The 14,313-nt window shown below is 44.7% G+C and overlaps 2 protein-coding genes across 2 annotated transcripts in view; one reads left to right on the top strand and one right to left on the bottom strand.

Moving 5' to 3' along the window:
* LOC138803855 (scavenger receptor cysteine-rich domain-containing protein DMBT1-like) overlaps positions 1 to 14,313 on the bottom strand; it is a 202,241-nt gene that overhangs the window by 83,362 nt on the left and 104,566 nt on the right. Inside the window, 1 exon segment of the mRNA XM_069987925.1 lies at positions 5,397 to 5,417. Within this exon segment, the coding sequence (XP_069844026.1) occupies positions 5,397 to 5,417 (21 nt within the window).
* Positions 11,240 to 12,992, top strand: CUNH10orf120 (chromosome unknown C10orf120 homolog). Its single transcript, XM_069988224.1, has 3 exons — positions 11,240 to 11,496; positions 11,645 to 11,720; positions 12,222 to 12,992. Exons 1-3 carry the CDS (start codon positions 11,297 to 11,299, stop codon positions 12,888 to 12,890), a joined length of 945 nt encoding a protein of 314 aa, XP_069844325.1. The 5' UTR covers positions 11,240 to 11,296; the 3' UTR covers positions 12,891 to 12,992.

Genomic DNA, 14,313 nt, shown 5'->3' with positions numbered 1-14,313 from the left:
ATTTCTTATCAAGCATTGTTGCCTCCTCCTTTGTTTTTCCCCTATCATCCCTTCCCTCCCATCTCCATGACTACACTCCACCCCCCACACCAAAGCTGTAAATTCTAAACCTCTTATTTTAACACGGTGATCTCCTGTGACAATCCTGATACATCTCTGAATTCAGCCCTGTTCCTAGGTGACCAAAAACACCCTCATAAGAATCAAACTATAGTGACAATAAATGTATAGACATGGCTATAACATATGTGTGTGTGTATTCAACCCAAAATTCATTATACTTTAAAGAGGAATAAATGGCTTTCTTGTTGATATCATAAACTCATTTTTGTAAACAAAAGTTGCTTTCTTTAGAAGTCAAGTGCCTAAGATTTTAAGCACTTATTCAATTTTTTAATACTCAAAGTTTTTCCCCATGACAGGCTCTCTCAGTGCCCATCCTCCATCTTATCCTCGGTCCCTCAGAAGGAAGCATCATTGGATCCTACAGGCCGTCTGGCCTTGTATACTCTAAGATCTACACTCGAAGAGTACCAGCCAGTGCCGAGCGCATTAGCAAAACACCGCACACGAGGAGGCGGAAGCTCGTGCATGGATTACTATGTGGTCATGAGATCCTACAGGCTCATCGAGTCACCAGCCCCCCTCCCTTCTCAACACTCACGCTGCGCTTCGATCCTTCATGCCCCAGACTTGGTTGGCTTCCTTGCTCAAATGTCAGTGCGTCAGACAGGTTGAAAGAGCACCTGACACCTCAACAACCCACAGATGGTGCTGGAAGTTGGTACAGTGACAGCAAAAATGGCGAAGACAAGAATGAGTGCGATTGGAGGCAGGGGCTGCTGCAGGGACCACACCGAAGGTGGTGATGGAGGCTGCCACAGGGACAGTTCACTGGGGACAGAGGAGAGGAGGCTGATCTGTAAGAAGCACAAGGCCTTGCCTGTGACGGGAACGGTGGGATAGAGGGGGAGCAGGCAATGAGCCCAGCAGCCGCAGTAGGGCCTGCTCTATAGACAGAGCTCCCCGCCCACAGCTCTACCTTCCTATGACTATTAAAAATGTTAGTAATTGCTACCGAAAGAACTGATGGACTCTTGAATGAAAAAGAGGCAAGGTGCTGCCCACTCCATGCAAGAGTTCAATGGTTCATTTTCAGCTTCCCGGCATTAACCAAACAGGGCTCTTCCCAGAACCCCATTGAAGGCACACAATTGACCTCACAGAAATACACTCTCTTAGGGGCTAGATCCCCAACAAGATCTACCATAATTCCCTCTTTTCCACCTTTGTGAGCACCAGTATCCTTAGTAAAGGCCTTACCAGTCAAGGTTTTAAGATAAGATGGTGTCATGTTTGCATATCATAACTCAGCTGATATTTTCATGCATGCTCAATTAGGTTCAGCCTTCTTGGGAAAACACAATTCTTTCTGTAGCAGAACTCCTTGAGGGGAGGAGGGCAGTCTATGGGAGAAGTTCAGAGACAGATTAGGTCTTTGTGTCACCTGTTTATGATCAGTGATAAACTCATGGCCTTCAGAGTGATTCACCTCCATGTGTAGAAAAGGGTTTCACACGGGAATCTGCAAACGCTGGAAAGGGATAACTCTGAAAGAGATGAATAAGGAGGGAGGGGGAGGGTTACCCTGAATTGTGTGAAACATGTAGAAGATTCTACTCCAAGAATGATGGTGGTAGCAGGTGAAGTTTCCTGAAAAAGAATAGGTAGACCACGGGCTGATACCAGCCTTTAGGGCTGGTGTTCAGTTACTACTGATTGCCACCAAGGTCTTGTTGGAAGAGATTACAGATTACCGATCTTTCCACTGGTGGACAAGTCACCCCTAGAACACCAGCCTCTTCCCTGCCCCACATTCCCCGACAGAAAGCATCAACACAGAACCTCTGTGCTCTCTCCTGTACTAGGCTCCAATATTTCTTATGGCACCTGTCTGTGATGACTGTGATGAATAATGAAAGGTAGCACTAGTTTGTTTTATAGCAGATGTGTCTTCTCAGAACTTTTGTTCATCTTGTTTTATGAGTAGACATTTTAATGAGTTCATGCCTCTATAGCTCATAAACTGGTGCCTGCTTGTAGTAAATATTTAATAAATTCCAGCTATTACTATGATTAATTTTATTGGTGCTCTTTGTTTCAGGCTAAGCCTGTCATTTAAGGGTGAGGGTGGTGGGGACTACTAAACCTTTGCCTATCCTTGCAGGAATCTCCTCCTTCTATTCCATTTAAATCTTCTTATCAGACCAATTTGCTTCATTCAGTCACCACACCATTTCCTGGGGAAGCAAACCTCAGATTATATCGAGCTTGGTAAGGATCTGTTTTGTTTTACTTTCTCCAATTTAAAATTCTGTGACCTTGGGCAAACCACTGGAACTTCTACTTAGTATACTGGTTTCTTTGTCTGCAAAAGGCTAGGATCAGACCTACTGAGGGAGACTGAGCAAGAGTTAGCTCTGGCACCCCGGCCCTGACACATGCCTCCCTACTGGGAAGCATGGGGCGTGGCTTCTGTGCAGGCTCATGGGTGCTGACCTGCCCTTCACCAGGGTTACCCAGGCAGTAGCAGCTTCTCTAGGTTCTTCTCTCCAGTCTTCACCATCCAGAATCTTCTACGAATTCTGATGAGACCATCTGGAAACACAGGCACTGTACATGTAACAACACTGTTTGAATTTGCAATTCTTCCTTACATAGGAGCTGGGGGAACTTACTCTCTTTTGAAAAGTTTTTCTCCTTATAAGCTGATTCGGACACAGTATTCCCCATCATTTCTCCTCTGTTGTGTCTTAACCTCTTTTCTCTTCATCTTGTTAAAGCTCTCACAGACCTATAGCAACCAAGTAGAGAACTTGAACTCAGAACAATATCTTCCTTGGACAGGAGGAGGGAAAGGTGATAGCCGTGCTTTGCAAATGTAACGTCCTGGGTTCTTTCTCTTCTTCCTCCTCCACGTCTCATTTGTGTGAATTACTCTCCTGGCCAACAGTCCCACACCCCAGGGCTCTGAGCTGGTCCTGTTAAGAATTGCAGTCACATGACCACATTAGTAGTGTGGAGTTTTGAGCACAGGCAAGCACAGTGTCTGGATAGAGGTCTAGAATGGTGTTATGGTCTAGGATTACATGTTGTGACGAAAATCTACTAAAACCAATATATCAAAAAAAAGACAAAACACATTTCACAAAGTGAGATGAGACAGGCAGACAAAAGACCAATGCAAGTTCTTCAACAGTCTAGAAGAGATTCTCCCAACAAAGACCACCCCTCTTCACCTTGTGTTTGTGCACCTCTGTCTTCTACTTCTATAAGACCAAGATATCATGTGGAGTCCACTCATGGCAAAATTTCACAGGAAACAAAGGTCAAGTTTTCGTGTACTTTACCTTTGAATATCCCTAGCATTGCCACCTGAGAGGTTTCTCTGAGCACTTGGTTCAGGTTTGCCAGTGTACCCGCTTTGTGTACTTGTAATAGGTTTTGTAATGAGTTCTTTAAGTCTGCAAATCTCATCCCACATTGTGAGATCTTCTGGAGGGAAGGTCCCAGTCTTCTTTATGTCTATGTCTCTAATATCGAGCGCACATGGTTGAGCTCAGGGCACAATTCAAGTGAATAAATGTGTGTACATATACACGTATGCATCAATGTTCAAATACCAAAAGAAAAATGTTCTCCTGGGGCTGGGAAGGTGGCTCAGTGGTAGAGTGCTTGCCTTGCATGCATGAGGCCCTGGGTTTGAGTCCTCAGCACCACATAAGCAGAAAAAGCCAGAAGTGGCGCTGTGGCTCAAGTGGTAGAGTGTTTGCTTTGAGCTGAAGAGCTGAGGGACAGCGCCCAGGCCCAGAGTTCAGGCCCCACAACCTACAAAAAAAAGAAAAAGAAAAAGAAAAAAGAAAAGAAAAATGTTCTCCTTTACATGGTATTGAAGTGTGTCCAAATGCAAAGCAAGCACGCAATAGTTAACCTACCCCATCTTAGATTTTTTTCTGTGTGTGAATAAGAGGGGAAACACTCCAAGTCTGCCTACATACCCAATGTATTCTTCAGCTCTTTCTCTTTTAGCCTCAGCGTCCGTGTTCCACCCGCTAAGCCATCTATCTGGCAAGCCACATAGGATTCATCACCCAGAGATGACCAGTTCCTTTACCCACTTGTAGCAACCCAAGACAGAGATACATGGGGTAGTCAGCGAGGCATAGGGAAAGAAGACCAGAGTGGATCCTGCATTGTTAATCCCACTTTTCCCCAAGTCTTTTCCATCCCTTCCTATCACAGAAGAAAAACTAACAAGACAATCTACAATCTGGATCAGATGGGGCAAGAGGGAGTGTCTTCTCTCCTTTTTTGTTTACGTGCAGACTTTGAAGACCGCTATGTGGGAAGGAGCATTCCAAGAACAGGAAGGATGCCCACCCCCAGTCTCCTGCCTGGTCTGGTGGTGGTGGGACCAACAGAATCATGTCTGGCTTGCCTGGCGCCATCTTCATGCAAGGCTAATGCAGGAAGTTGCTGCTTAAAGATAAGGGAAACCACAGTCAACACCCTTCTGCCATAATCTGGTGGAGTCAGCCTACAGAAAGTTAAGAGGCTCTGCAGCCAGGTGTGTGGGGAAACCCAGGGCTCATGACCTCAGGCATTATCACCCTTACAAGCTTAGGTTGGTACTTCTGCTTCATGGGAGGAGGGCAGGTTTCATGAGCATGGGTCTAGAAATCCCTCTCAAGATGACAGGGGCAATGAATTAACCTACTCACTCACTCTTGCCAAAAGGCAAGGAACAAAGGCATCACTTTAAAGTGAAAATAAAAAAGACAAGTCTGCTGAGACATAAAGAATGCCAGTAGTTGCTTGAGAATTAACTGTAAAGTGGCATAATAGATGTTTATGGGGTGATAGAAATATCTAAAATTGAAATATGATTGATGCCAGGTGTATGACCTGGTAAATTCAACTAACTGCCTGCTTAAAATAAGTGAATTTCATGGCATGCAAAGTATACCTTTATAAAGTTCATTTAAAAATGGGAGTATTCAGCTTGCCACTTCCTTCCTTAAATAGTTATGCAGGATTCACTGTCCTACAGAAAAAAGCCTAACAAAATCTATTAGGTCTTTAATCTCTGCCAACCTCTTTTTCTAGCCCCTGCCCCCCATTCCACCTGCAAATCAAACTGCTTCCAGTTCTCCAAACACACTAGCTCTCTGTCTCTCTCTCTCTCCAGAGTTCTCCCACCAATTCCTCCTTAACAAGTCACTCTAGATGGCTGTGTGTGTGTGTGTGTGTGTGTGTGTGTGTGTGTGTGTGTGTGTGTGTGTGTGTGTGTAAAACCATATCAAGCCCAGCCCTCCAAGACTGGCAGAAGACAGAATGAGCAGGCCTGGACTGCTGCACTCATGGGTTACATGCACGTCCTCTTCCTTGGGATGCACCATGCTCTCAGAGGACTCCTCTCCAGAGTCCCAGACTGTATTAAAATCTGCCTCCTGTGGTCCAGAAGTCCAGTTCAGTTTGTACTGCCATTTTAGCCAATTTTTTCTTATTCCACCTATAAATGAATCCTTTCTATGTCCCATGTGTTAGAGACAATGCTAGGGTCAAGGAAAAGAAAACATAAATCAGTAAAGTTCTCATCTCTAAGAGCTGACACTCAATTAGAAGACATAAGGACATAAAAACAGGATTCCTAGAGATGTCTCTAAGGCAGAAGTTCTCTATCAGGGCGTTCAGGAAAACATCCTAAGGACCAGCCAGCTATCACAGGGTACAGCCTACCCCAGGTCTATCAAGCCTGGTAGTTATTCTGGGTACCAGCATTTAATGAAGTTAACGCATGAGTTCAATGCCTCTATTTCTGAAAACTGTGGATGTCAAATCCTTACATGCAGAACTCGCAGACACAGGATGCTGACTCTACTCACAGAGATAAGCAATCTGTTTCAAAAACAGAAACAATTGTTATCTCATCAGTGGCTCCATACAGCTACTGCAATTCCAGAAGAATCTGCTGTGGAGCTTGGATGTTTTAGATGAGTGACCGTTCAGTGATGAAAAGAGTTCCAGATGAAGCACATGTCTCATTAGAAAGGAGGCTACTCTAAGAAAGTCATGTTTGTCAGACCAGGAATGATTCTATATGCCAGACAACGGACTAACAACCAAAATATACAGAAAACTCAAAGTACTAAACTCTGTTTGGACTCCAGATCTTAGATTGCTGAAAGATACCACTTCCCCATGACTCCATATGTATGTGACTATAAAAGGATGTGGAAAGATTAGTAAGCTAGCAGCATGTATGGGAAAATGGACAAATAGTAGAGAAAAGTATTGGATAATAAATCTCTAAAAGAAACAAAGAGAAAACTTAGTTCACAGGGAGACAGAACTGATCAGCGTCACCCCAGAATTCATTTTCTCTTTATTATTATTTTTTCTGTTCTGCTTTGTTCTGCTTTAGTAAGAGCCACCCACACAGACTATTGTGTAAACAGAAGATGGTAATCTTTTCCTACTATCCATTGGACAACTTCTAACCAGGGTCTGTGCTCCACTTTCTGGGGCAAAAATTCCAACAGGGCAACCAACTATTGGATTAAACGATTGATATTGTTTGCACAGGCCAACACAGCACAAGAGACAAATGCATGCCCCTTGAAAAGTCATTCTGTTAAGCAGACTGATTAAAGATCCGCATACCTGGAACCAGATGAGTGTAAATAACTTCACAAGACCCCGACCCCTACCGCATGACCACTGTTATTACTCAGTGCCCTGAGTCACTGTCTAGTCAGAACAAGCATTTGGTGTCAATTCTCCAAACAAATGACATGATTTGGTGAGCTGGTTTACAAAACAAGACATGAACATCTGTTGCTTGCACAATAACCTCCAAAAATAGCACACACATTTGTTCCCAGAGTTAGAGAGCACCACCGATCTAGCATCAAGTGCTAAGGCTGAAGAGACAAGTATATACCAAAAAGAGAGACTTTGGATGACTGAAAACTTTTTCTTTGACCTATAAGAACTGAGCATTCAGACTTCTAACACTGTCCATTCTTTTCCTTAAGCTCCAGCCTGTTGGAATATGGTAGTGTGTTGAATCTGGATTGCGACTCATTAGTGTTAGATAAATTAAATCGGTAGTTGAATTAGGTAGCTGGTAAAAGAACACCACGAGGTATTCAGGGAGGAAGTTTTCAAACAGCTCCCCCCCCCCCCAGCCCCCGCACTGTGCATGGTGGAGAGGCCTATGTTCCACCAGGGTTTAAGTAGGGCAGGGGCAGGGAGAATGTGTGGCCAGGTGAGGGAAGGTGTGGCCACGCCAGGTGCAGATATGACCTCAGGGCCTGGGACCCTCCCTTGGTCCAATGGGAGGCGGGACTTGGGAGAGCCCAGGATGTAATCTTGGCGGGAAGATGACTGCCTCCAGGTGTGCCAGTTACCTAGGTGACACAGGTACTGGGTGGAGACTTAGCCAAGAGGTGGGAAGGCCAGGGCCTGCATGTCCCAGGGCAGACCTTACAAGTAGTTCCTAGAAAGTCCAGAGAATCTGCTTATCTTTGAGTGGTGATGCCATTTGCCCAGGACTAAGCACCTCTTACAATGTAGTTCTACATCAGTCACAATTTTGTTTTACCCAAAGCAAGCAAACCATTGCCTCTGCTGGAAACCTGTCAGAGGTACAGAATTCAGATCCCAAGAGCCAGGCATAAGATTCTGTAGAGGAGATTGTGCTAGTTAACTTTCTGTTCCCTAGAAAAGATACCTAAGAGAAATACCTTGAAGGGGCAAAGAATGACTTTTGGTTCATCATTTCAGAGGTTTCCATCCATGATGGGTTTCTCTATTGTTCTGTGAGTCAGAACATCGTGAAAGAAGGACGTGGCAGAATAAAAACTCACCTCATCGTTGCTAGGAGAGTGAGCAGGAGGCAAGGACAGCAGAGTTTCAGGTGGAATCCACCTGAGACTTGAGTTCTTGTTGCCTTCATCTATGCCCCACCTTCTAAGTTTCCATTCGTTCTCAATAGCCCATCAAGTCATGAATCCATCAATTGAGTAGTCCGTTGGACTCGATTACTCCCACAAAATCCCACCTCTGACTAATTACAATCAATAATTAATCTATATACAAGTGACTCAACTACTCAAAAGTTCTGCAAAAGTTTCACCTCTGAGCCCTGTTGCATTACACACTATGCCTTCAATGCATGAGCCAACGGGGGAGGGGCATTTCAGGTCTGAATTATGGTAAGGACTGTGCACAGCTACTCACTTAAGGCTTGCTTATTATGCAATATTAAGAATGAGCCGTATATCAGGGGCCTATCACATAGATTTAGCTTTGAAGATGGCAGGGGGGCCTTGGGAGCCAACATGTAATGGGTTACAAGATCCACCAGAGGGAGCCAGAGAGCAGACACAGAGCAGGGGGTGGCTGCAGGAAGAGTCCTCGATTTTTTCCCTTTGTCTTGTTAGCATATATTTTCCCACACAGTTTTTTTTAACAGCTGCAAAAAAGTTAGTTGAAAATATACTTAAGAAAATGCAAATAATTACAATAATATATTATTAATAATTACCATTAAGTTAATTTTGCATATATAAATATGAGAGAGCATCATTCCTGCTTAGTGAAGGCCATTTCTTGAACAAGATATGCAAATTACTAACCACAAGAAACATACTTACGAGCTACAGTACAGCTAGCATGACTCTGACATCTTCCATTCACCAAGAGACACCTTTGAGGAGATAGCCAGGAATGTCATAGAGTATGAACAAATAGTTACAAAGTATATAACCAACAAAATACATAGAGAAGTCCTCCTACATCTCAATAGGAAAGTAGAATTTTATTAGGAAAAAATGTGCAAAGGAAGGACTTACATAGGCAGGATAATCTCAATAGCCACTAGGTATTCCCCTCACTATACTCAGAAAAACTTTAAGTTAAAAACAAAATTTAAATCCACTTGTGGAACTGCAGATTGGTGGAAACACTTTGGAACACAGATGAGAATTTTCTAGTGAATTCATACTGCGTAGACTTCCTTCCCCAGCAATTCCACCCACCATGTGTGAGAGTATTCTCCAAATCAGAACAGAAATGCAACAAATGGAAAATCCAATGGATACAATATGGCAGTAATTTTCTTCACTGCTCAGGGGCCTCCTGCTGAACTCCAGCTCACAGCTGGTGAGGAAACTACTTTTGTCAGGATGGGAGGGAGGATTGCTTCTGGATTTCAGATAGTTGCAAAGGCCTGAGTCCCGGACAAATTTTAAACATTTCCCCTGTGAGTTTCTAACAAAATCAAAGAAGTTGCAGGACCAGTACATGTCAGGGACTATGTGCGGACTTTTGCCATGAGCTGCTTGTTTGCTTTATGAGTTTATTTTTTCCAAATATTTAATACATTCAGGTGGTTTTTAATTCAAGACCATATAATAATATATGCAATGAAAAATCTCCTTTCTTCCACTTCCTTCTCTGCCAATATCTTCCTCAGGTCACCACAAGAGTCTCTGAAACTGAGATGTACACACTTTTTGTTCTCCAAATACAGAAACATAATCATAGTCAGTAATTGTAGCCGTAAACTTAGTTAAACTTAAAGTACTGAGGAGAAAAACTAGGCGGGAACAAGGAAGGGGGTGGCACTGTTCAAAAGAAAATGTACTCATGGGGCTGGGAAGGTGGCTCAGCAGTACAGTGCTTGTCTTGCATGCACTAGGCCCTGGGTTCGATTCCTCAGCACCACATAAGCAGAAAAAGCCAGAAGTGGCACCGTGCTCAAGTGTTAGAGTGCTAGCCTTGAGCTGAAGAGCTCAGGGACAGAGCCCAGGCCCAGAGTTTAGGCCCCATGACCAACAGAAAAACAAAACAAAACAAAATAAAACCCAAGAAAATATACTCATTACCTGACTTATATAACTGGAACCCCTCTGTACATCACCTTTAAATGAAATTTTTAAACCCAAAAAATAAAAATAAAATTAAAGTACTTCACCTTGTCTTTTCCATTTAGCCATATTTGTTGGAGATATTCCTACATAAAGATGTTTCTTCCTTTTTTAAAAAATTGTTCCTGTAGCCCTGTACTTTAAGTAGTATTTCATGTGTGGCTCACCAAAACTGTCCAGCCCATTACTAGACAATTTGATGTTGTTGTTTATTGTGTTTTTGTGTTGGTACTAAGGATTAAACTCAGGGCTATGGATGCTGTCTCTGAACTGTCTGCTCAAGGACAGCACTCTACCATTGAGCCATACCTCTTCTTCTGTCTTTTTTTTTTTTAAGTTACAGACTTTCCTACCTAGGCTGACTTTGAACTGCGATCCTTCAACTCAGCTTCCTAGCTAGAAGCTAGGATTACAGGCGTGAACCACCCACCCCAGCAATCATCACCAGATATTTGAGTTTGTCATGGTCGCTGTTGTCCAAACAAGTTTACATTAACTAACTTTTGCATCTTTGATTTTTGTAACTGTCATTAGGCCAAAGACTAAGTATACTGGTCATTTTGCATATATATTGCCAAATTACCTTTCCCAGGGCTTGTGACAAAATCCATTCCAACTAACACCATTCCTCACCCCGCCTCTGCAGCTGGGACTTGGGAAGCATCTAGCTGAGCCTGACCCCAGTCCCAATGCTAAGCACCTGCACAGGAAGCAGTCAGATGCCGGTGGCACTGGTTTTCAGTAGAGAGGGAGGCATGTGGCACAGCATGATACCAGAATGCTGTGAGAAATGGACGGAGAGTCAGTTATTCCATAAGGAGGTCTTCCGAGGAGGCACAAAGAAATCTGGGCCCTGAGAGGCAAGCATATAGGCAAGGGACAGACAGATGCTTGAGGGACAGACAGACAGATGCTCCAGATACAGTTGTAGGTGGTCCCTGGATACTTGTTTCCAAAGCTACAGATAAAGCAGTACTCAAGCTAAGGCTGGAGAGGAAAGTGCATACCAGACAGACTCTAGGTGATGGAAAACTCTTTTCCTTTGTCCTGTGGGAACTGAGCTCTCAGATGACTGCCCAGCCCCACTCTTTCTCTCTCTTCCTAGGGATCCAACCTATCAGAGTGCGGTACTGTGTGCCAGTTTCACCCCAGGAGGCCTAAAATGCAGACCTCACAATAGCCTCCAGACAGGCAGGTTATGATGCAGGCGCTGCTCATGACTGCCCCTTGAGGTCCCATTAAACTATCTTGGGAACAAACTGCAGGTATTAACACCTCCTCCCCCAGCCTATTGCCAGAGTATGGTCCGAGAGTGGGAGAAAGGCTGCCAGGGAATGGAAACCCTTCGAGCTCTGTACCTGAAGGCCCAAGAAAGGCCCACCGCGGAGGGGAAGTGGAGTAAGAATAGAAGGACAGACAGAGTTTTCAGTGTCATCTCTTTGTCCCCGTATGGAGAGTTCGCATCTTGCCAGGAGAAGCTGTGTCCTGTGACACCAATGAGGTGAGTGTGATCTGGGCTTCCAGCGCATTCGTGGGAGGGAAGCCCCTTACCCACTGTAGGGTTATTCTCTGTGAGGTTCTCACTGCCAAAGGGAAACGAAGAATGGTTCTTTCCGGAATTCTAACCCATCGGCCTTTCTGCCTTCCAGGATATGGACTAATTTCTCCAGATCAGATCCACGTATTGCCTTTGGGAAATACTCCCCCTTGGAAAAAGAGATTCTAGTAAGTTTACACAGACAGATGTCCCTCCAAAGTTTGCCGGTTAAACTAGGGGAAGCCCCAGGTTCAATACCCATCCAACATCACAGTCTTGCCAGTGGATGCAAATTGGCCAATCCTAATGGTGGATTCCACACTCACACAGCAAAATATTCTCTTACTTAAAGGTTCTGGTTAGAATAAAGCGTAAATGATAATGACACAACTACCTTTTTCTTTTTCTTTTCCTTTTGAGTTTTCCCCTTGCAGTTTTATATTCACATGCATTGTCTTGAGGTTTCTCAGTATCTGTCAGGTCAATAAAATTCGAATTCATAGGAGATCAGGGAGAAGTCAGGATCTGAACACTGGATTGTCTGACCCCCAAGGTCTGCCCCTCTTTCCCACTACCAGAGACTCAAACACTCTCAGCAAAGGAGGGAGTACAAGCCAGGAGCCAATCATGTCAGGCAGTGGCTACCTAGCTCGGGGCAGTGACATTTTAACCATCTCGTGTGTTGTCAGCGTCTAGGTGGCGTTCACACGGTAGCAGCAAGAAGGTTCTTGGCTGCTAAAGCGAACGAAGAACGGAAAATGATGAAGCAACTACAGTCCATTTCTCCAGAGTTCAACCAAGTGACAGAATGTAGAGAACTCTCCTCTCCTTGCATTATGTGTAAGCCTACAGAGAAAATATGGACGGCGAAAATGATGATACCTGCAGAAGAATTTAAAATGCCCGTGCGCGAGAAAGCCAACATCAGCAAGCACATAGAAAGGATGCAGCTGGCCCGGGCCCAACAAAACGAGTGCACAGTGCACATTGCGAAGTTCGGAAACTCTCCAGTTCTATCTGGAGCAGGCCTGGGCCTTCCAGAGAAAGACAAGTCCAGGGAAGAGGGAAATCACCCCAGCTGTGATTCCTCTGATAACACCAAGCAGGAGGAGAGCGAGGAGGCCGAAGACAAACCCATAAAAAGGCGAGAAATGAAAGTGGATGTCACTTTTAAGTCAGAAGAACCCAAAAAGAGACTGAAATACCATCGAAATGATTGCCAGCCATTCCTCCAAAAGAAACAGGAACGGTGCATCACAGGCCAAACCAACCGCAATCTCTTCTCCTTGGCCAAATTCCCTGGCGATCTGATGCTCTTGCGTCAAGGTTTTATATCTGAGGGATTCCCCCCCAGATAGGGACCAAGACTTACCCCCAACCCCAGTAAGAGAGGGCTGGCAAGAGTGCTTTGAATCCATATTTTAAAAAAACAAAAGAAAAAAACAAAAAACTTTATTTCTCACAGGCAACCACGTGTTCCGATCCTTATTTCTTTGGGACACGCTGGCCCATTCTCTTTCACTTTTGTCTTCTTTGGGGACTTTAGCTTCCTCTGTTCTAGCTCTAGTGATTTTCAAAGTAAGACTTAGTTGGGAACGCTTCCTAGTTTCTGACCTCACCAACAGCCCAGGCCTCCTCGATCTCACCTGCTCCCACAGAAAGGAGGCCTCTGTCTCTTCTTGCTCCCTTGGATCCAATATCAGTTATTTGTTTCCACCAAACGATCACCCCAAAGGAAGGGACTTAAAAAGAAATCATCTCAGTTGGCTTGTGGTTTGTGGATAGGGAATTTAGTCCACTGTTGAGGGGGGCCTGCTGGTGTCAGTCTAGAGCTCCACAAAAGTCAGCACCTGCTGCAGGTCAGCAGGTAGATTTTTGCCGTGGGAGCTGATTACTCTCCTCCGGGTCAGTGGAGATGCCTGGACCACTCATTTCCTTCCTGCAGCGGCCTGGCCCAGGCTGGTTCACAGGTAACAGGAAGCATCGAAGACTTCCTGAAACTAAGGCTCAGAAACAGCTGTCAGGAGTGAGTTATGTCAGACACATAGGTGGGCACCCTTCCGTCTGTCCACAATGTCACAATTTCTTGGATAACCATAAATTCACAGCACACACCCATCCCCTTGGCATTGATTTGCCAAATACCACTGGCTTTGCTTATAGCTGTGAGTCAGCAAATGGCTTTTATGTCCATCTCAATGACCCATACTGTGTCTCCATCACACATTGCACTTCACAATAAGAAGGAAGATGCAGACGGCTACTAAGGGGTTGAAGTGGCTTTAGGGTTCAAATAAGCATTTGCCGTGAGATTCTGGCATGGTGAGTCTGACGTGTGGAGGCCAGGGCAGAGAGCTCATCCACAGATGCTCAGGGTGGCCCTGCCGGTGGTCGGATGAGATATTAGCAAATCCAGTGATGTGTCAAGAACACTTGAGTTGCTCCAAGGCACGAGGTTGGTTCCAGGTTGGATCAACAACAAATTCCACCGGTGATGTTACAGGGCCAAGCTGAGCGGAAGTGCCTGGAAGTCAGTGTTCATCGTCTGCTGGTATGTGACGCATGCCTCAGATGGTCTAAAGAGGTCCTCGTGCGCGGCCGTGCTGTGCGGTGCTTCTGATGTGATGAAGCCTGTGCCAGCCATGAGACTCTGGACACGATGTTGTAGCTGTAACCCTCTCAGGTGGATCATGTAAAGGAAGGGCACCCATTTTCATACATGCATATGACGTACTTTGGTTTCACGCCTCACCTCATCCTCTCCTTTGCCTTTTTGTCTCA

The sequence above is a fragment of the Dipodomys merriami genome, unplaced genomic scaffold (assembly GCF_024711535.1).
Source record: "Dipodomys merriami isolate MVZ:Mamm:240054 unplaced genomic scaffold, mDipMer1.0.p SCAF_35, whole genome shotgun sequence".
NCBI classification, from domain to species: Eukaryota; Metazoa; Chordata; class Mammalia; order Rodentia; family Heteromyidae; genus Dipodomys; species Dipodomys merriami.
This window is presented reverse-complemented; position numbering and strand designations above follow the sequence as displayed.

What these genes read in the sequence shown, in the direction of transcription:
- CUNH10orf120 (XM_069988224.1), top strand. Translation starts at nt 11,297, where the DNA reads ATGGTCCGAGAGTGGGAGAAAGGCTGCCAGGGAATGGAAACCCTTCGA. An exon ending in TGTCCTGTGACACCAATGAG is followed by an intron (nt 11,497 to 11,644) that starts GTGAGTGTGATC and finishes TCTGCCTTCCAG; the next exon opens with GATATGGACTAATTTCTCCA. An exon ending in CCTTGGAAAAAGAGATTCTA is followed by an intron (nt 11,721 to 12,221) that starts GTAAGTTTACAC and finishes GTGTGTTGTCAG; the next exon opens with CGTCTAGGTGGCGTTCACAC.